At 58.6% G+C, this 21107-nt stretch overlaps 5 protein-coding genes and 4 non-coding genes across 9 annotated transcripts; 5 read left to right on the top strand and 4 right to left on the bottom strand.

Annotated features, from left to right (window-relative positions):
• The first annotated feature begins 997 nt into the window (after positions 1 to 997).
• Positions 998 to 2970, top strand: THITE_2108755 (uncharacterized protein). The gene is made up of 5 exons (XM_003649745.1): positions 998 to 1342; positions 1410 to 1854; positions 1912 to 2170; positions 2249 to 2589; positions 2848 to 2970. The coding sequence occupies exons 1-5, from the start codon at positions 1222 to 1224 to the stop codon at positions 2852 to 2854; spliced, it is 1173 nt and encodes a 390-aa protein (XP_003649793.1). The 5' UTR covers positions 998 to 1221; the 3' UTR covers positions 2855 to 2970.
• A 3483-nt stretch (positions 2971 to 6453) lies between these two features.
• On the top strand, positions 6454 to 9192 carry THITE_2108759 (glycoside hydrolase family 3 protein). Its single transcript, XM_003649746.1, has 5 exons — positions 6454 to 6995; positions 7053 to 7141; positions 7189 to 7292; positions 7345 to 7641; positions 7691 to 9192. Exons 1-5 carry the CDS (start codon positions 6779 to 6781, stop codon positions 9060 to 9062), a joined length of 2079 nt encoding a protein of 692 aa, XP_003649794.1. The 5' UTR covers positions 6454 to 6778; the 3' UTR covers positions 9063 to 9192.
• Positions 9193 to 10598, bottom strand: THITE_2108762 (glycoside hydrolase family 10 protein). Its single transcript, XM_003649747.1, has one exon. The coding sequence runs from the start codon at positions 10412 to 10414 to the stop codon at positions 9323 to 9325; it is 1092 nt and encodes a 363-aa protein (XP_003649795.1). The 5' UTR covers positions 10415 to 10598; the 3' UTR covers positions 9193 to 9322.
• Positions 10599 to 11236: 638 nt separating this feature from the next.
• Positions 11237 to 11330, top strand: THITE_t10. The gene has a single exon. It is a non-coding gene; the product is annotated as a tRNA-Phe (tRNA).
• A 424-nt stretch (positions 11331 to 11754) lies between these two features.
• Positions 11755 to 11827, top strand: THITE_t11. Its single transcript has one exon. It is a non-coding gene; the product is annotated as a tRNA-Arg (tRNA).
• Positions 11828 to 12359: 532 nt separating this feature from the next.
• Positions 12360 to 12451, bottom strand: THITE_t30. Its single transcript has one exon. It is a non-coding gene; the product is annotated as a tRNA-Glu (tRNA).
• Positions 12452 to 12660: 209 nt separating this feature from the next.
• On the top strand, positions 12661 to 12754 carry THITE_t12. The gene has a single exon. It is a non-coding gene; the product is annotated as a tRNA-Ala (tRNA).
• Positions 12755 to 13733: 979 nt separating this feature from the next.
• THITE_2108763 (uncharacterized protein) lies at positions 13734 to 16084 on the bottom strand. Its single transcript, XM_003649748.1, has 4 exons — positions 15550 to 16084; positions 14500 to 15483; positions 13900 to 14402; positions 13734 to 13829 (listed from the first exon to the last, which is right to left on the bottom strand). The coding sequence occupies exons 1-4, from the start codon at positions 15808 to 15810 to the stop codon at positions 13793 to 13795; spliced, it is 1785 nt and encodes a 594-aa protein (XP_003649796.1). The 5' UTR covers positions 15811 to 16084; the 3' UTR covers positions 13734 to 13792.
• A 1149-nt stretch (positions 16085 to 17233) lies between these two features.
• THITE_2108767 (glycoside hydrolase family 37 protein) lies at positions 17234 to 20227 on the bottom strand. The gene is made up of 5 exons (XM_003649749.1): positions 19720 to 20227; positions 19589 to 19652; positions 19399 to 19523; positions 17575 to 19316; positions 17234 to 17501 (listed from the first exon to the last, which is right to left on the bottom strand). Exons 1-5 carry the CDS (start codon positions 19897 to 19899, stop codon positions 17354 to 17356), a joined length of 2259 nt encoding a protein of 752 aa, XP_003649797.1. The 5' UTR covers positions 19900 to 20227; the 3' UTR covers positions 17234 to 17353.
• Positions 20228 to 21107: the final 880 nt, after the last annotated feature.

Genomic DNA, 21107 nt, shown 5'->3' on the forward strand with positions numbered 1-21107 from the left:
TAACGGGCGCGGAACTGACTCGAAGCTGGCAAGCTCACCCGCAAATGCCGTCATATTCTCCATCGCAAGAGGATCCAGTGCGGAGCTACATAACAAGAGACCGCAAACCAAGGGAACGCTGCGAAAGACCGGCGCCATCTTGGCCGTGATCAACCTTCTTCGACCGTTGATGGACCCGCGGGGACGGGAGAGCCCGGTAGCTAGTCCAGTACCACCTAGTGTAGTTAGCGCCGCTCTCAACCCCGCGGCCGCGACCGGGAAGAGCCTTGTGTTCACGGTTGGCCGAAGCCCAGCGTCTTCCTCGGCGCGGCAAAGTCATGAGATGTGCGCAGTGAACGTTCGTGATGGCCTGGGACAACAGACCGGGAAGCGGGAGAGAGACCCAGAACGAAGCTGGGCGGGGGTTAAATGCGCCGGCGTCCGGGGTGGCCCCCTGCTTGCCGCAGCACGAGCTCGGGCAAGGGCTCCCGAGGATGGCGCACCTGGCATGCAGCATGGATGGAGCTTTATTAGCGTGCCGCAGGCCAGGAGGATAATTAATAAAGTACAACATCCCAAGGGAAGGTCGCACCGGTGTGAGTTCTGCGCCTCCCGAGCACTGGTTTCTCGGCCGCCCAGACAAGACTTTGACCTGTCGCTTCTCTCGCCGTGTGAAACCTCGGTGCTGACAGGCATCGTGCTTCGCCGCCGCCGGACCTTACAAATACAGACGACGTTTTCTTTAACTAGGAGTCGTGCCAGCCTGATGCGCCTCCTGAACCGGGCTGTCTGATTCCCCCATCACCCTCCGATCTCAGCCACTCGACAGCACGCCGAACTCGAGAAGACCAGCCGGAAAAGCAGGCAATATCCGCCAAAATCGAATCAAGTAGCAAAATACTGTTTGGCCTTCTTGTTGGGAGCCGACCTTTGTATTTTCACCAATTGGGCAGGCTCCTACTTGCTTCGCCAGAGCAGAGCAATCGAGGAAGCTTTTAGCTCGACACCACACGCTCAGTCGGAAAAAAAGCGTTTCAAATCCAAGTTCGCTGCGGCTGGCCGTTAGTTCGACGGGAGCTCCATTCCATTGTCTGTCCCGCTGCCGTCATTCATTCACCCACCGAGAGCTCCAGCAATCGAACCTTGGCCGACGTCAGCCACTTACCGCCAGAGACTCGGCGTCTGGGTTTCGGAAACTCGATTCGCCCATTGGGTGACGGTTGTCCGCAAAGCGCCGCCACGATGTGTTTCGGGGGTCGCGAAAAGATCGATGAGGCGGGCGCTGCCCGGTCGCGCGAGCTGGACAAGATCATCCGCGCGGACGAGAAGCGAATGGCAAGGGAGGTGAAGCTGCTGCTGCTAGGTGCGCACCAGTCGCTTTTTGGGTGGCGTTTGGCAAGGGCCACGAGGCTGACCTAGCGAGCGAACAGGGGCCGGCGAATCCGGAAAATCGACAGTCCTCAAGCAGATGAAGCTCATCTATGCGCAAGGATTCAGCAAGAACGAGAAAATGGAGTGGAAGCCCGTGGTGTTCACAAATATCATCCAGTCTTTCCGCCTAATCTTCGACGCAATGAACGACAATGGCATCAAGTTCGAGAACCCCGAAAACGAGGCAAGCATTCCCCTCACTTGCCCCTCCCCCGCCCCCATCTCCCCAGTCCTGCGAGGGCGTTGCCAGGTGCTTGGCCACATACTTACCCGCTCGCGTAAACAGAAAAACATGGCCCAGATCATGGTCGATTACGAGATGACGGCGGACGAGCCACTGCCGGAGGAGTACTTGGAGCCCGTCAAGAAGCTGTGGGTCGACGCGGGCGTTCGCAAGGCCATTGAGAAGGGCAACGAGTACGCGCTGCACGACAACTTGGACTAGTAAGTCTGCGCGCTTGCATTGGGGCGGCGGACCTATAGGGGCTGACTGGATTCAAGCTTCTGCAACGACCTGGAGAGACTTTGGGATCGGTCCTACGTGCCCACAGACCAGGATCTCCTGCGGTCAAGACTCAGGACAACCGGCATCACCGAGACCATCTTCGACCTCGGCCAGCTCACGTACCGCATGTTCGACGTGGGCGGCCAGCGGTCAGAACGGAAAAAGTGGATTCACTGCTTCGAAAACGTCAACTGCTTGTTGTTCCTGGTGGCCATCTCCGGCTACGATCAATGTCTAGTGGAGGATAAGGACGGCGTACGTGCAACCCCGATCTCTTGTGGTCTTTTAGCCGCGTGCCATCGGGATCGCTAACAATGCATTGCCTGTGACCAGAACCAAATGAATGAGGCGCTGATGCTGTGGGAGTCCATCGCCAACTCGCACTGGTTCACGAAGTCGGCGCTCATCCTCTTCCTCAACAAGATGGACCTCTTCAAGGAGAAGCTCCCCAAGAGCCCGATAACGAAGCACGGCTTCACCGACTACCACGGCCCGCCGGACGACTGGAAGCAGGCCAGCAAGTACTTCATGGACAAGTTCCGGGCGCTCAACCGGAACCCGGAGAAGGAGATCTACGGCCACTTCACGAATGCGACCGACACGAACCTGTTGAAGATCACCATGGGTTCCGTGCAGGACATGATCATCCAGCGGAACCTGAAGCAGCTTATTTTGTAAGAGCTGATGCTTGCGTGTTTTGACACCCTGATTTTACAGGGCAAGTCCACTTCTCCACTCGTGGCCCCTCGCCCGGCCTTAAGGCATCCTGTTGGAAAAGCGCTCTCGCTGGGCGCAGGGTACGGAGAAAAGCCCAGCTGGATCCTGATTTCCCTTCTTCCCGTGTCTTCATGTTATTATGATACCACGAACGTCACTTTTTTATCGGACACGAACTTGGCGCGCCCTACCTAACACTGGTGACTTGTCGATAGGGTCTGAATGATGCGCGCCCCCAGCCCCCGCGCCAGCCCAACGCCGAGACGAATCTGCGAGATGATCTACGGCGCCGGTCCAATAACCTTCGCCTGATTTTTGTGTTCTTTTGCTGTCTTTCCTTTGTATACTATACTAGCGGCTGGCTGCCGGCGCACCTTCGGTCACATTTTGTCTATATCTTATCACCCACTTACGGCACGGGGAAATGGTACGGCACTGGAGGCGGCTTAGCGTTCAACACATTTCACATTTTGACGAACGGACGACCGAAGCGACCGATGACATATCCTCTTCAATCGCGAAAAAGCCGCCTTCCCCTCCCTTGACGCGGCTGCGCTTTCTCCGTTCGAAATCGGAGACTGTCGGAATCATCTGTTGTGAACCGGGTATGGGCAGTTCAGGGTATTTTCTTTTGGTTTGACTGATTTCGCTTGTGGATGTCTTCGAAGGAAGGAAAATGGGGACAGCGACGGTTGTTGGACGACAGCAACGGAGGCTGGATCTTAAAGAGGTCCCGCCAAGACTAATTTCGGCCAATTGTCGGCAATGTTTTTACAGCGTCAGTACCCCGCCAAGACCGCCAAGGGGTTTGCACTATCGCCACGGGTTAGCCACGGGTTAGTTCGCCGGGGGTGCGGGGGGCGGCGCCAGCCCCCCCGCTGGTTAGGGTGAGGGTTATAGTTAGGGTGAGGGTCAAGGTTAGGGTGCGGGTTAACTTCGTTTTCTTTTTTTTTCAATTTGGTTGAGGTTTCACGAAGTTGCTGCTACGAGTCTTTGTAATTCTTCGTTGTTGATGTTGCTCGAAGTCGTAGCGACCCCGCTCCCTTGTGGCAATTTGTAAATACTTGTAAGCGGCAGGTTCCGAAATTAGTCTTGGCGGGACCTCTTTAAGAATAACCCAATGGAGGGAGGTTTTATCACATAGCAATGGTCTGTCCACTGCCTAATAAATCACCCCTGCCGCAGGCTGTGGATAGGGTTGTCGTTAAAGAGGTCCCGCCAAGACTAATTTCGGAGACTGCCGCTTATAAGTATTTACAATCGCTATAAGGTGAGCGGGGCTACGACGACTTCGAGCAACATCAACAACGAGAATTGCAAAGATTTATAGCAATAGCTTCGTGAAACCTTAACCAAATCGAAAAAAAAGAAAACGAAGTTAACCCGTACCCTAACATTGACCCTCACCCTAACTATAACCCTCACCCTAACTAGCGGGGGGCTGGCGCCGCCCCCCGTACCCCCGGCGAACTAACCCTTGGCGATAGTGCAAACCGCTTGGCGGTCTTGGCGGGGTACTGACGCTGTAAAAACATTGCCGACAATTGGCCGAAATTAGTCTTGGCGGGACCTCTTTAACGTCTACCGTGGATGGTGGTGGGCAGGGGAGGAGTGAGGGCGCTCATCCATCCCATCCGACTTCCCCCGGGAATCCCTGAGCATGGAAAGGGGTGGAGGTGGATATGAGGAAAATGACGATGGCGTCACTCCCTGTTTTTGGCTCGAACGGCTAGTGTAACTATCATATCGGGTCCACGCTACCTTGCATGGGATGAGAGGGCGAGCAGACGAGTCTCGAGCATGTGTCTGCTGCGAGGATAGGGTTACGGCGGCAGCACTGATCAACAGTACACTACTGTATGTACTCTGATAGTGCAGGCGAAATGCATCGGACATGTTGGCCATTCGCTTGCATGAACTGTGTTCATCTGTCCAGGACACAGCGTGGACGGGATGTACGGATAGTGTATGTCCATTACCGAGTGCGCTAGACCCAGGCCTGGCTTTGGCCAATTTGGCTTGCTCAATTGAGGCATGATCGGCCAGGTTCGCGGTGGGAGGGTGGGACTGCGGATTAACTATGGATGACACGAGTTCGATTGCGGTGCCTCGGATAAGTTAGTGAGTGGCGCGAACCCTTGGGGTGTGTGGGTGTTTAACAGCTGGAAGGGAGCCGGGAGAGCGGTGTTTCCCATCTTCTCATCCTTGCAGATTGGCGCCACACACGGGAGGAATTCCGCGCGCCCCCCCTCCCTTGTTGTGTTGTGTTGTGGCTGACGGACCGGCTGGACGGAGTAACGTTATCAAGTTCTGCACTCCGTACTGTGGGTGAGTGTCGTGTACGGAGGGCAGAGAACAGCGGTGAGGCTTTTCTGCGTCCTTGTTCTTGCTGCTGTGGAAGTGGGACAGCATTCGGCTGATCCGAGTTTGTGCAGTGGGCCGCTTTTGCCATATGGCGCCCACGTGGTTCTGTCTCTGATCTGATCTGAGGTTTGCCACACTCTCGGCCAGGGGCGGCGACGGGTAGTTGCAATCTTGGCGTAGTGCACACAAACAATGACGGCGGATTACTTGTGCGCTGTGGCTCGGGTGTCTCAAAAACGAGGCCTTCCCGAGTATAATGAAAGAATAATACCCGGAGGAGCATTGCGCTATTGTGCATCAAGTACGGAGTACGGAAACGTCTCTCAACACGAAGCAAACCTGAGACATAACAATGGCTGTTACGGGGCACACTAGTGTAATCCGAGTTGGTCTGGGTTCCAGGTTTGGCTTGCAGAACCGGATCGGACGGATGGCCCGGGGTTAGCACAGTAGGCGCTGGTCCTGAAATCAAAGGGTGAAGATCAGCGGTGGTGTGCGGTGGGGCCGGGCGCGGTACAGGCGCGGTTTACAGGCGCGGTTCTGCGTGTCTTCCCCTCGGCAACGGGCCGTTGCGGCTGACAACGGGCGATCGCAGTCATGACCGTGTGAGATGGCCACTGTGTTGATGAGATGAGCCGAATTATACGAACATTCGTTAACCGGACTGCCGACATCCCAGTCGCTGCACTTTGTCCATCCTGCATGTTATCACTGGGTTTGCATTGTGCAGTTGGATTCCATTTGTTTTGATCATTGTGCAGCTCAACTCGGGGTCCGTTCCGCTCGCTCACCTGCCTGCCTGGTTCGTTAGCAGAGGCAAAGTTGTGTAAACAAGCCACCGTCAGTCCCCAAGGCATCTTGCATAACCCCCAGTTGAGATGCAAGTTGGCAAAACCCCATTCGAGAGTGGGCTAACTAACCGCGACCAGACATACGAGATATTATCCCTGCAGTCTCAAGTGAACACACAGACAGCCTAACGGCACAACCGACATAACCAGCACTTGTGCATATAGGAGGCTTGATCACAAACTCACCCAACCTACCGCCCCCAAAATGACACCCCACTCCTCCGAGAAGCCTCTCATGACCGATCCCTCCCGGGACACCGCCACCACTACCACCGCCCCTGCCCTCCCCGAAACAACAACAACAGCCGCTGCCGCCGCCGCCGCCGCCGCCGCCAGCAGGAGCAGTTGACAATCAAAGCTAACGCAGCGCTTCCCCTTCCTCCGCACGCGGCGCGGCATCGCCGTGCTGGTCGCCGCCGCCCTGCTCATCATCGGCGGCGGCCTGGCCGGCCTCGCTGCGCTGCGCAACAGGCACGGCGGCGGAGGCGGCGGGGAGGCTGCGGGGCAGGATGGGGGCAGCGGCGACGGCGGGGTGATCACGGACGACGCGCACTTCTACGGCCTGTCGCCGCCCGTCTATCCCTCGCGTGAGTGCTCCTTGCCAATGACAATTACCCGCCTACTTCATTAAGTAGGAGGTGGGTTAGTGGAGTGGTGAAGGGTGCCGGATGGCTGACGGGGCTGGCAGCGAATATGACCGGTGCTGGGTCGTGGGCGGAGGCGTTTGCCAAGGCTAAGCAGATGGTGGGGAGGATGACGGTTGAGGAGAAGGTGGGTAGGCCAGCGCAGTTGCTTTCTAGGGCGCGTTGTTCTGGGTGCTGGTTCATGGGTGAAGCTGACCAGGGGATAGGTCAACTTGACCGGGGGCCAATCGTCCTACACCGGGTGTGTTGGCTATCTGCCGGCCATTCCGCGTCTCAACTTCTCTGGGATGTGCCTGGGCGACGCTGGCAACGGCCTCCGAGGGACCGACTTCGTCAGCAGCTGGCCGAGCGGGATCCATGTCGGTGCCAGCTGGAACAAGGCGCTCGCCCGCCAGCGCGGCGCGGGTATGGGCGGAGAGTTCAAGACCAAGGGCGTGAATGTGCTCCTTGGGCCCGTCGTCGGTCCGGCCGGCCGGGTGGTCTTGAGCGGTAGGAACTGGGAAGGTAGGGCCGGAATCGCGACGGTGCGAGCGTGAAATCTCTGCTGACAACGACAACCAGGCTTCTCAAGTGACCCCTATCTGTCAGGTGCTCTGGCGTACGAAACGGTTTCGGCAGTGCAGGCTGCTGGGGTCATCACGAGCACCAAGGTACGCGTCTCTGCACGGGTCTTCAGGCAGTCGCTGACACTCTGTAGCATTACATCGCCAACGAGCAAGAGACCAACCGGAACCCTTCTGGTGATGTCGAGTCGGTCTCGTCCAACATTGATGACCGGACGATGCACGAGGTCTACCTCTGGTAGGTCCATGGACGGACATCTTCGCTCTCACCCCTTTCTAACACTCGCCAGGCCCTTCCAAGATGCTGTCCACGCCGGCAGCGGCAATATCATGTGCTCGTACAACCGGCTGAATAACTCGTACGGCTGTGCAAACAGCAAGACTCTCAACGGCCTTCTCAAGACCGAGCTAGGCTTCCAGGGCTGGGTCGTCAGCGACTGGGGCGCCCAACACGCCGGGGTCGCCGCAGCCCTGGCCGGCTTGGACGTCGCAATGCCCAGCGGCGATGCATTTTGGGGATCTCACCTCGTAGAGGCCGTTAAAAATGGCTCGGTCCCCGAGTCCCGCCTCGACGACATGGTGACAAGGTAATACTGCCTGCTTCATTGTTTGGCCTCCTTTTGCTGACAGACGCAGAATGCTGGCCTCGTGGTATCAGATGAGCCAGGACAAGGACTTCCCCAAGCCCGGCGTGGGCATGGCGGCAGATATCACGAAGCCTCACCGGATTGTCGACGCAAGAAACTCTTCTTTCCGCTCAACATTGCTCGACGGTGCCGTGGAAGGCCACGTCCTGGTCAAGAATGTGCGCAACGCCCTGCCCCTAAAGCAGCCCAAGATGCTGTCCATCTTCGGCTACTCAGCCAAGAATCCCGACGTCAACGACCCCACCGGCGGGCTCTCGCCGTGGCTCTACGGCGCGGAGTCGTTCAACTACACCGAGTTTGGCAACGCATTCTTCGGAGAGTCGCAGGACTTCGGGCACACGGCCATCGCGTTCAACGGCACGATCTACTCGGGCGGCGGGTCCGGAGCCACGTCGCAGTCCCTGGCCGTCTCGCCCTTCGACGCGCTGGTCCAGCAGGCCTACGACGACGGAACGGCGCTCTTCTGGGACTTTGTCAGCGGCGCGCCGCTCGTCAACCCGGCGTCGGACGCCTGCCTCGTCTTCGGCAACGCGTACGCCACCGAGGCCGCCGACCGGCCGGGCGTGCGCGACGACTTCACCGACGGGCTCATCAAGCACGTCGCCGACAGCTGTAACAACACGATCGTGGTGCTGCACAACGCCGGCATCCGGCTGGTCGACCAGTTCGTCGACCACCCCAACGTGACGGCCCTGCTGTTCGCCCACCTGCCCGGCGAGGCCTCGGGCCGCGCGCTCGTCGACCTGCTGTACGGCCGCGCCAACCCCTCCGGCAAGCTGCCCTACACCGTCGCGCACAACGAGTCGGACTACGCCGTCCTGGGACCCGACCGGCCCGCCGGCGCCTTCGCCCGCTTCCCACAGAGCAACTTCACCGAGGGCGTGCTGGTCGACTACCGGCACTTCGACGCGCGCAACATCACGCCGCGCTACCCGTTCGGCTTCGGCCTGAGCTACACCACCTTCAACTACAGCAACCTGACGGTGCGCACGGCGGCGGGCGCCAGGCTCGACGAGTACCCGATCGGCGAGGTGCTCGAGGGCGGGCCGCGCGACCTGTGGGACGTGCTGGTCAACGTGACGGCCGAGGTGGCCAACACGGGCGGCGTCGCCGGGGCCGAGGTGGCGCAGCTGTACGTGGGCATCCCCGCGGAGGGCGCGCCGGTGCGGCAGCTGCGCGGGTTCGAGAAGCCGTTCCTGAATGCGTCGAGCAAGGCGACCGTGTCGTTTGGCCTCACCAGGAGGGACCTGAGCGTGTGGGATGTCGTGGCGCAGAAGTGGCGCCTGGTCAGGGGCGAGTACACGATCGAGGTGGGCGGCAGCAGTCGGGATTTGCCGCTCGTTGGGAAGATTACGATTTGATGGGTTAATGTCTGGGATGAGGAGTTGGTTTGCTTTTGTGGTACTTTAGGTAGGTGTAAAGCAACGCAAGCAACGGAATGATGGGAGGGATATGGCTAGCGAAGGGGACAAGGGACATGTCGATAATTAACTTAATTAATACATGCGCTGAACTATACAAAGTACACATCCCAGCCAGGCCATGGAGCCGACAAATCTGCTGGTGGCTAAGTTGTTCCTAGCTCGCCCATCTCAAGACAGCTTCAACCAACGCTCTCACCTTAAGCCCTTGCTCGCCGCCTACACGGTTTCCCCCCTCTCTCGGCAATCAGCTGCTTGAACGTCTGCACCATGCCGTCGTACGCCGGATGCTTGGTAAAGTTGTCGAACCACAGCAGCGGCGCGCCCTGGCCCGGGAACGTGGCCGGGATCCAGCTGAACGGGTCGTAGAAGTCCCACACGGTGATGCCGACGCACTGCTCCACCTTGACGCACGCCGTCACCACGTCCTGGTAGGCCTCCTTCTGCCACGCCAGATTGGTCTCGTTCACCGGCAGCTCGATCCGCACGTCCAGCTCCGTGAACGCCACCTCGCGCACCAGCTCCCCAAACCCCCTCGCCGTCTCGATCAGCTCCGCGGCGGTCGGATGGCTGTCGGCGTGCAGATGCGCCTGCAGGCCGACGCCGTCGATGCGCACGCCGGCCTCCCTCAGCATGCGCACCAGCCGCCGCGCGCCGGCCGTCTTGTTGGACGCGGGCCGCTCGATGCCGTAGTCGTTGTAGTACAGCCGGGCGGCCGGGTCGGCCTCGGCGGCGGCGCGGAAGGCCAGCCGGATGTACTCGTCGCCGAGCACGCGGTAGAAGACGCTGGCGCGGTACGAGCCGTCCTCGTCCAGCGCCTCGTTGACCACGTCCCACGAGCGGCAGCGCCCGCGGTAGTAGCCGACCACGGTACGCACGTGGCGCTCGACCGCCTCGCGCAGCGCCGCTGCCGTCCAGTTCGTCGCCTCCACCCACGGCGCCAGCTGGCTGTGCCAGACCAGCGCGTGGCACCGCAGCAGCTTGCCCGTGGCGGCCGCCAGGTCGGCGACCACGTCGCCCTCGGTGAAGTTGAACACGGTCGGGCTGGGCTGCGTGAAGAGCCACTTCTGGCCGTTCGTCGGCGTCGTCTGCCCGAACTCGGCCGGGTCCGCGAAGATGGCGTCGTACTGCGGGTAGGCCTGGGCGTAGGCGGCGCGCTCGCGCTCGTAGGGCGTGTCGGTCGCGGTGCCGAAGTAGAGGAGCCCGGCTTGCTTGGCCAGTTGGTTGAGCTGGGCGGCAGCCGGGACGGCCGAGAGGGTGAGGGCTGCAAGGAGGGTGGTTGAGAGCCACATGGCGGGCAACCGGTGGGTGCGGGATGGGGACGACGGTGAAGGGGTTTGGATCGGTGAGCTGTCTCGGGGGTGGAAGGCAGAACACACTTAAATCACTTCCCCCCGGATTCCGACACCGTGGATGCGGGACATGACCGACAACGCCCCATCATCCCGAATGGACCTCTGGTTCTGGCGGCTGAGCGTTCAAATTGTAACCGTAAACAACATTCCTGGAGTCGTGCACCTTCAGCCGAGCCAGCAAACCGGACATCGCCAAGCCCATGGGGCGCAACCTGTCTGGGACTCTGGGGCAACCAACAACAGCCGGCTAATGAAGCGCTGCTGGTCGGCTATTAACTCCGCAGGCACATGGCTCGTGGTGATAGATGGAAGGGCGAGCGTGCCTGCAGGGCAATTTCCGTGCCGTGTGTGTGCCCTTGCGTCTCGAACTCTCGGTTCCTAGGTCCTCCATAACTGCGCATCGCCAACCGAATGCAAAGAGGTGTTTGTCTGCCCGCTTGCCTCGAGATGTCCGTGGAGGTTTGTAAGATCACTCCCTAGGTAAATGCCTCCTCCGGTCATCCGGAGTGACGAGAATTGCCCAGATCAGAAGGCAATTAACACAGGATCAAGAGACGAACGACACATCATGAGACCTCTACCCAACGGAGGTTACCTAGGTTGCCAATCGGCCTCCTTATTTACCACCGACAGGCTGGATCCAGGGTACCCCACCCCTGAACCGAGTCCTCCCAACTGTCTTCCATCCCGGAGCTCGCACCATCTCCACTGACCTCCACCCACATCAAGCCCTCTCCTCCACCGAGGACCAATGACCACGCGGGTTTAGCTCAGTTGGGAGAGCGTCAGACTGAAGTCAAAACTTCAGGAAAACTCAATCTGAAGGTCGTGTGTTCGATCCACACAAACCGCACTGAAACGAGGACTGTCTGAGGTCCGGCGTTGTTTTTTGCTGCTGTTCCAGTGGTTGCTCTGATTTTTTGTTCCTGGCAAGTCTCGGGGGGGCATTTCTGCAGGAGTTCCTTTTCAGAAAGCTCAGGGTTGTGTCAAAGTTAGTCGGTAACCATGGCGGCGCTGTATTAACCTTACGGTTGTAATGACACAGTCTTGGGCGAGCAACCGAAAGCCAAACCCGCTCTCCAGCCGGGCAGCTCATCGCTCTCTATCCTAAGCATGAGATGCTGTTTAATATTCCCTTATGCTTTCCCACAACCAACCATTCTTCGTGGATTACCTGCGAAATACAAGAGCAAAACAGAACACAAGTTTCTTACCCCAGGCATGGTGAAGGCAGAATACAACCATAAGTTGCTGCCTCGGCAAGCAGACTATGCAACGGCCTTGTAGCGTAATGGCTAACGCGTTACTTTCCGGTGGTAAAGATTCCAGGTTCGAGTCCTGGCAGGGTCGGGCTTTTTGCCCCGTCAGTCTCCGCAGACCCTCATGACATGCTCTCCTGTGTAACTTACACCTTGGACGATCCTCACTCACAGCGCCTAAGGCGCTTCTCAGCGATAAATGTTCGAGGTTGGGACAGTGAGTATCTTTGGAAGAACAGCGGCAGACTCGGCAGGAGGGAGCCGTGGCTTGGAAGTTTGTGGACTCGGTGCGTCTACCTCCCGTTGAAGTTTCTAGCAGACGTTGCAGGTTGCTTCATGGCCTCGTTGGAGGATCACCTTTCTTGCTGTGTCCATAGAAAACTCTGACCCTGGGCACCTCGCTCCTGAATTTGCACCCAGTCTCTCGGCTCGCGAAGTCGAAGTGCCTTTTTTTGGGGCATTTTACTCTCGGGGTGAGCTGGCTTATCACAAGGTTCCAACTTGCTCCTCCAAGGAATCGCCTGACACTGTCACTGCACACACATCACCTAGATGCTGCTCTTCCGAACACAGAACAAGCAAGCGAAAAAAAAGACAGTTCTGCAACCCTTGGACATCTAAATCTCGGATACCGGGAGTCGAACCCGGGGCTGTTGAGAGAGCAGTCACTCCTGAGAAGTGAGAGTCAACGATGTTACCGCTACACCATACCCGATCTGCAATCGTGTGTGGCTCCGACAGGGGTTGCTTGTTGCGGTCGGGGCTGTGAGAAAACACTTTTATCTTTTTTTTCCGCCGCCCCCTTTTTTCTGCTCACACTGTCTTTCTGTTTTTGTGGGGTGCAATGTGTAGGAGACCGGTGGTGGGGTGGAGCGCAATCGCTCTTCATAGGTTACCGGCAGTGGCTACAGCGCAAAGTCCTACGGGCATATGGTCTAGTGGTATGATTTCTGTTTTGCAAAGCCTCAGTGGCTCCTGCAAATACAGACGGTCCCGCGTTCGATCCGCGGTATGTCCAGTGGCTCTTTTTTTCTTTCCCACGCGGTGTCTCCTCTTTTTCCTTATCTCTGCTATTAGTAGATGGCATGGTTTTGCTTTTGACATGAATTTGTTCTTGAATACTTCAGCTGCTTGTCTTTCCATGTTGTCCTCTGTTACAACGAGCATGGAGCTGACTGAGAGTACGGAATACCAAGATGCAAATCTCCTTTGTCATTGTCAAGGTAGTCCCTTGACGAAAAGGAGAGCCAAGGTTGTTGCCGCATGTGTGACGGCCGCGGTTTTTGGAGAAGGGCCCACGAGTTTGAGGAGGTCAGCCTGTTCAAGCAAGTGGAAGTCGTCCTTGAGGCGTAGAGCTACCTGTATGTGACTGGCCATGAACTCTGCCCCGAGAAGGTCAGCGTGCAGCGCTCCATAACCGCTGGAGTCCGGCTTACCGCCATGGCTCAGGCCGTGAGAGTGCAAACAAACAGGGTCTCGGGAAGCCTGTAGAGCGCCCTCCCAGACGAGGGGCCGACATAGTCTCGCGAAGATTCCGGTTGACACGCGACAGATCTCCAAACTACTGCTTCAAGGAGCTCACCAAACGACTGAGAACATTTGCAGAGATAGATGTTGACAGCCCACAATGCCTGGACATACAGATTGACGCACCCCGCTTGCAACGCCACTCGGCACCAGACCCCTGAAATCAGGAGTCTTACATTTCATATATCCTCCTCCATGGCCGCGCCCAACCACATCTACCATGTAGCTACCATGTATGCAGCCAATTCGAACCGGAAAGCAAACATCCACCCACCCATCTACCACCATATCCCCCAGTTGCACATGGATGCTCCCTTCCGGTAATGCAACAAGCCCCTGTAGTGCCTTGTGTAAGCAACAGCCCCCAAGCCAAAGCCGTCTATGGGTCTATCACCAGCTGGCTGAACCAAGTCGCTCTCCCTCAAAAGCACACCCCCGCCCGACCGTACTCCATGTTCCCGTCCCCACCCCCCTCTCTCAAGATGCCGGAACACGGTCACACATGATCAAGTCTCTCCCCTGACTTGCTTCACTGACTCGGGGGCTCGTTCGCGAGGTTATGGATGCTAATTAATTATTACCTGGTCAGCGCCGAGCAAGCACACCGAGAAGAAAGCTTCTTGCCATGAGACGTACCTGATATCCTGCCGATTACTCGGGTTCGGCATGGGGGCAGTCCCCTCCTCCCCCGGCCCATCAACAGCAGCAGCGTTGTCCTGACCCTGGCCCTGGCCCTGCGCCCTAACCGCCAGCCCGACGGTGTCGCCGTCCGTCAGCGCGCGCTTGGCCACGTTGACCGGCCCGCCGTTGCCGACAACTTGCTGCGCGCCGGCATTATTGGCGGCGGTGGCGCCCGCACCCGCACCCGGGACGGCCTCGTCGGCCATCTTGCGCTTCTTGCCGCGGACCTCGTTGAGGTGCTCGAAGTAGCCCGGGGGCACGGCCGTCTTGTACTTGCCGCAGAAGACGCCGACCTCGAAGTCCCTGACCTTGCCGCCGGGGCTGACCTCCATGCAGGCGGCCTTGAGGTCGTCGAGGTCCTGGTAGATGACGTCGTCGGCGTTGATGTGCCGCGCGATGTCCTGCCTCGTCTTCTCGTGCGCGATGAGCTCCTGCGGCGTGGCCAGGTCGATGCCGTACTGTACAAGACGCAAAGTTAGATATGTCAAGCGCGAAAAGTAAAGAAAGAGAGGGAGGGCGAGAAAATGATGAAAAGTAGAATAAGAATAAACTCACGATATGGGGGTGCTTGATGGGCGGCGCGCAGCTGGCAAAGATGACCTTGCGGGCGCCGGCCTCGCGGGCCATGCTGACGATCTCGCGGCTGGTCGTGCCGCGGACGATGGAGTCGTCGACGAGGCAGACGACCCGGCCGTTGAACTCGGACTCCATGGCGCTGAGCTTGCGCCGCACGCTCTTCTGGCGCGCCTTCTGGCCGGGCAGGATGAAGGTGCGGTACACGTAGCGGTTCTTGATGAAGCCGTTGGAGAAGGGCTTGCCGAGGCGCTCCGACACGACCGCGGCCGCCGTGTTGCTCGTCTCCGGCACCGGGATGATCACGTCGATCTCCCGGATGCCGTCCTCGCCGAGCACCTCGCGCAGCTTGTCGGCCAGCTTGGCGCCCATGTTCTGCCGGCTGCTGTTGACCGAGATGCCGTCCATGATGGTGTCGGGCCGCGCGAAGTAGACGTACTCGAAGATGTCGGGCGAGTAGGCCTGGGCCTCGGCGACCTGGTGGAACTGCGGCTGGCCGCCCTTCTGGATGAAGACGGCCTGGCCGGGCAGGATGTCTTGGAAGTTGCGGAACCCGAGCTGCCGGAGGGCAATACTCTCCGAGGCCAGCATGTAGTCCGTCCCGCCCTCGACAGTGCTCGACGGCCGGCTGCCCATGATCAGCGGGCGGATGCCGTAGGCGTCGCGGAAGGCCAGGATGCCGAAGCCGGCGATCATGGCGGTGACGGCCCAGGCGCCCTGGCAGCGCTGGTAGGTCTGGGCCAGGGCGCTGAAGATGTCGTCGACGTTGACGCGGGCCTTGCCGGTCTCGTTCAGCGCGTTGGCGAAGACGTTGAGCATCAGCTCGCTGTCCGAGTCGGTGTTCACGTGGCGGTGGGCCTCCTTGTCGAGAAAATCTCGCAGCTCGGGGGCGTTGATCAGGTTGCCATTGTGCGCGAAGCAGATGCCGTAGGGGGAGTTGACGTAGAACGGCTGGCTCTCGGCGCTCTGGAAGCCAAGGGGGGTCAGTCACAGCCAGACCGTGAGTGTATGTTGATAACAGCCAACACCTACCGAGCTAGTGCCCGCGGTGGGATACCGCAGGTGGGCGATGCCCATGTACCCCGGCAGGTCGGCGACGCGCCTGCCATCCTCGAAGACCTTGGATACCATGCCATTGCCCTTGCACTGGAATATCCGGCCGCCGGCCGCGCACGTGGCCACGCCGCAGGCGTCCTGGCCGCGGTGCTGCAGGTAGTACAGGCTCTCGTGCAGGTCGACGGCGGCGTCGGTGCTCGACGAGTCGGCGAGGATGAGCGCGAGAATGCCGCACATGGTTGCCAGAATTGGGGGAGCCGTTCACTGGGGGAACCTTCGTCCTTAGCCCACGCACGTGGACAACCTGGAAATTGGATGGCGGATGGCGAGCGACGAAGACACAGTCCCCAGAGTGGAAAAGATGGGAACTGGACTAATGACCGCAATAAGACGACAACGCGCCAAAGGTTCAATTCAAACTGTCAATGATTGGCACTGGCAGGACAGGGCAGTTCAGGCACTGGCTGGCCAGGGAATTCACGCCGCGGAGTGCCGAAGTCGGTGTGTGTCTCGCCCACGGCGAAACCACGCACACGGCTCACGGCGATAAGGAGCACGGGGGTGGACGGTGGAGGGGGATTAAAGAAAGAGGCTCAACAGACAGGCCCCACAGAGTCACGAGAGTTCACCGCCGGGGCAGGAGAGCCAAGGGCAGAGGGCGGTGGTGGGCAGTGGTGGTGGTGGCGAGAACAACGCGCTTGATTCCATTTTTTTCTAGAGTTGGTTTCCAGGTGCCGGAGAACGGGTAACTACGGCACCTCCATATACCGCAGTATGGCGGGGAAAAAAATTATTTGGAGGGGCACAATTGCGGTGTGGGGCAGAGGGGAGGCTCGCTCGCAGACTGTGCAGATTGCCCCTTGTGGCGCCCTCGCCGCGTGTTGATTGGTTGCCGCTCCAGCGGTTGCCGGAACCCCGGATTCTGCGGGGCTTCCGCCTGTATTCCGGAACAGCGAGGCTCTGCGAAGGTTACAGCAACACAGGACTCGAGCATGTATGCACAACAACAGACACATGTCTAACCTTAATATATCTGGCCTGATGGTTCCTTCAACGGTGCTCTGCCAGCATCTATCAAAATACACGCGTGGTGACTATTACTCTCCGATGTACACCTCCCAACGGCGAACCTGAACGATACCAGCCTGCTTCACTTCCCTGTTATAGAAACAGTTAGAGAGACACCACCTGCCACAACATGAAAAGTTACAGTATACATTTCATATAGCATACATACAGACAACCTAAGATAACATGACAATCGCCATCCCACCGTCCCTACCCCCGGGAAAACCCCGCAAGGCAGGATGTGAGAGTAATGCGATGAACTGCCCGACCTTGCGGCGGGCGGCATACCTGGGCTGCTCTCAGCCTCTAACCATGACCCATGTAACTCGCTCGTGAGAATGCTGCCCGAAACCCGCCCATCTCACTCGCTCCCTGAGGCCTGTAGTCTGCCCTGTCTTCTCCTCCTGTCCTCCTGGATGCATGTCCCTATCCCCATGCAATGTGATGCTAATATGCAACAATCTAGGCTGCATAGACAATGCCGCTGTCGCTCTCTTACCCGAGAGACATAAAGAGGCTGAGAGAGAGAGAGAGGTGGGGAGAGAGAAAATAAAAGATCTCCCCTAACTGAGGTACCCTCCCAGCCATATCCTTGGAGAGAAACAAAGAAAAAAAAAAAAAAAAAATCTCCCTCAAAATGAGGTACCCCTAACCGTATTTATCCTCGACCTAAAGAGGATGAAGGGTGAAAAGAAGAGAGATTGGAGAAAAATCAGACCAGCTCGGCAAGTGCCTTGGCCTTGTTCTCCTCCACCGCCTTGACAAATGTTTCGTACGGGGTCAGCGTGCCTAGGGCTCGGCGCATGTGGGCATTGACAATCTGCAGACCATAGATGTAGCTGGCATTTACCCAGCCGAACCTGTTCGCCACGCCTCTACGTTAGAATGCTGTTGTTGACAGGGGACCACAAGGTAGTAGGCTGTTTCACTTACCCCTCCTTCGCGACGCCCTTGAAGTCCAGGCCCTGGTTGCCATACTCGGCATCGACGCGGTGCGGGTCAATAGCCCGCGTGACGTCGTACTTCTCGACCACGACGCCGTTGAAGTCGACAAAGGCCTTGGTGATCATGAAGAGCCACTTGTAGGCCAGGCGCTCGGCCTCCTCGGTGAAGCTGTACCGGTACAGGCCGGTCCAGGCCAGCATCTGCTGCGGCGCCCAGCCGTACGGGTAGTCCCACTGGCGGTTGGGGCGCTCGAGCCCGACCTCGCCGCGGCTCTCGCGCGTGCCCGACAGCAGGCCGCCCTCGGCCTCGAGCCGCGGCAGCGCCCGCGTCACCATGGCGGCCGCCTGCTTGGGGCTGCTGACGCCGGCCCAGAGCGCCCAGAAGGTCGTCGCGCTCTCGTACGTGCGCTGCTCGCGCTTGACCGTGTCGTAGTCGAAGTACATGCCCGCCTCCTCGTTCCAGAGGTACTTGTCGATCGCGAGCTTGCGCCGCTTGGCCCGCCGGTCCCAGATGGCCGACGTCTCGACGTGGCCCGGCGCCATGTCGCCGACGCAGAACTCGGCCGGGATGACCAGCTTGTCGCCGAACACGTTGCGGATCGTGCGCGCGATGTCCGTCTCGTACTTGAAGAGGAGCGAGTTGAGATCGATGGTGGCCAGGTTGGCGCAGACGCCCTCAAAGCGGTACGTCGTGTCGTGGCCCGACTCGCGCACCGCCCGGTCGTGCATGAAGTACTCGTCGAGCTCCGGCTCCTTGATCCTGCCGTGGTTGTACGCGTCGACGAACTCTTTGAAGCTGACCCCGTGCTTCTTCACGTACGGCTCCAGGATGTGGACGAAGTGGCCAGCCTCGGTCTCGGGCGGCACGCCGAGGCCCTCGGGCCGGTACCGGGACAGGCCCGTGACCGGGTCCAACCGCGGCTCGGCCACCCAGACGCTGTGGTACTCCTTGATGGCCGCGAGGATGGCGGTCCGCAAGAAGTCAAGCGCGCCCGGCTCGTTCTTGATCTTATCATACACTCTGAGGGCCATGTCCGTCAGGAAGGGCGGCTGTGACCGGCAGAGATAGTACGAGCGCGTCGCGTTGAGGATCTTGCCGTAGTGCTTGATGCAGAAGCAGAAGTTGAGCACCATCGACTTGGCCAGGTCGACCTTGTTGTGAACCAGCAGGCCGAGGGACTCCATGTAGCTGTCCCAGCCGTACAGCTCGTTGAACCGTCCTCCCGGCACGACGAAGGGCCGGCCTCTCAGCGTCTTCGCCCCCGTCTTGGGGTCCGTGACTTCCTCCATGTCTACCGCCAGCAGACCGGGCTTGGCGTTCATGTCCCGCACCAGCTCGGGGGTGATCTTCTCCGGGAGCAGCTGCACATCCAGCCGGATTTCGGGCCGCTCCTTGGCCAGCTTGGTGTAATATTCGTACTGCTCCGGGGCGCCCCTGGGGACATAGATTCGCGGGCGGGGATCGTCAGTCCAATCCTTGGGGTCTCGGGCCGCAATTTCAATGCTCGACGCATCAATCCGCCGCGTCAGCCCTTCCCAGAAGTGGTCCCGAATCAGGCGGGAAAGCCGGTTGACCGGATTCTCATTCAGTCTCGCCTCGTCAAGCACAATTTGCTTACGACCGTACTCTTTAGCGAGCGAGAGCTCCTGCAGCAGGTTGGAGAGCATATAGGTGCCGCGAATGTCAAAGCGGTTATACCCATTGGATGCGGCGGTGCGCAAGGTGAGAACCTAGAGGCCACTTGTCAGTCCTCACTCATGCCCTTTGCCCTTTGACTAGGCACGCGATGGTTATCGCAAGTACGCTGCCTACCTTCGGACCAGCATCCTCAATCGTGATCTGCATGTTCCTATCTGTGTCTTCTTGCAATTGAAGACTCTGGAGGGTCGGCTCGACCTGGATCAGAAAGCGGCGAGAATGGGGGAGAGTGCTCTCGTCTAAGCAGCAGCCAACGGTCAGCATAATGAAATCGGTAGCAACAATATAGCGTCGTTGCCCGTACCGTGACTTCCTCGCCTGTACGGCTCGTGCACAATTGTGCGTTCCATCTGCTTCAGCAAGCTGTTCTGTCGGCGCAATCCCAGTCAGCAATCGGCCACGCCCCTCGAAGAGGATTGCGATGTGATCGCCTACCTGAGAGTAGGTGCGGGTTCGCGGACCGGCACGGTGGTTTCGGTGGCGCTCCTCGGCCGAATAGTAGGTTTTCGCATCGTCGAAGACGCCGAGGTCCTCGGCCGACCCTCGCGACCTCGTCAGTCCGGAGGCCGTGGGCGGTGCAGGGCCCACCATCTCGTTGTCCTTGATGATGGGCATTGTGGACTTCGCTACGCCGGGCCAGGCGGGATCGGACGAGCTGTATCGGTTTCGCGGGGACCGCTCGGAAAGAAGGTCGATGACCTCAGAGCTACGCTCCTGGTTTACGACTCGAGATCAATGGGTGGCAATCGAAATGCTTGCTCGCTTGCACACATCAATGTGCCGCTGCTTTTGATAGCAGGGAGGAAAAGAAAGAAGGAGAAGAAGGAAATTCGAAGAAGATTGCTGCGGCGTTGCCAGACGAACGAACTTGTCTCAGGCCCAGAGTCCGGTGTGACGGTGTAATCCGTACCTGGCAATGTTCTTGTTGGTTAGCCCGTCCGGGGTTTGTTTTGGCGGGCAGGGTCCGCAAGGTGCCACCCACGCGGAAAGACCAGGGGGGTGCCTGACGAGATTGGATTTCGATCACGCGGACCCAAAAAAAGCACCGCTAGCCTGGAAGCAGTAACTACCTCCCTTAACTACCTGAGTTAAACTGTTTTGGCTCAAGGGCGAACGGGCAGCGCTGAACTGAGCTCTGCTGTTTGTTGTTGGCGTGTACTTCCGTACTGATAATGTGATTCTTGGAGCACCCAGGCAGGCAGCTGGACGGGCTAACGTGATGGTTTTCTTTGTCTAAGGTATGTACTCAAGTGAGTGGCGAGAGTGGGATTCTTCCGTGGTTCAGCAATCGGTTTGCTTGACGTCTGGAAAGTACTTAGAAGGCAGGCAGTCTATACTACTGCCCACTCGTCGCTTGGTGAAAGAAAGCTGGATCAGGTGGGTTGAGTGGCAAGCCCACGATACTCCCTTACACAGGAGCTCCTACCTAGAGGTTCCAGTGTTACCTGTTTCTAAGAGTGTGTGCAACCTACATGCAGATCTCCAATTCTCAGACTCGATTGGCTTCTCTGTATCTTGTATCTGTGCTATGGTACAGATCCGTCCTCCGGCCATTTGCCAGAAACTAGCAGATAACTACCAGCTATCTATGTCCCTTCACTGACAGTTGTAAGGTCAGAGTGGTTTGATGGGTTCATTTGGCACAGCTAAGCAAGCCTACTATCACAGTATAGCGGAATGGTTTTACGGAGGCACTACCACCTCCCAAGGTACAGGAGTACCGTGCTCGTGCTCCCGCTGAATGTTGTCACTGGAATGGAGCTCCTCCATGAGTTCTGCCGCTCTTGGCGTCACAGCGGGTCCAGGTTGCAAGCCGGCGCCAA

Source organism: Thermothielavioides terrestris, chromosome 1 (assembly GCF_000226115.1).
Source record: "Thermothielavioides terrestris NRRL 8126 chromosome 1, complete sequence".
Taxonomy (NCBI): Eukaryota; Fungi; Ascomycota; class Sordariomycetes; order Sordariales; family Chaetomiaceae; genus Thermothielavioides; species Thermothielavioides terrestris.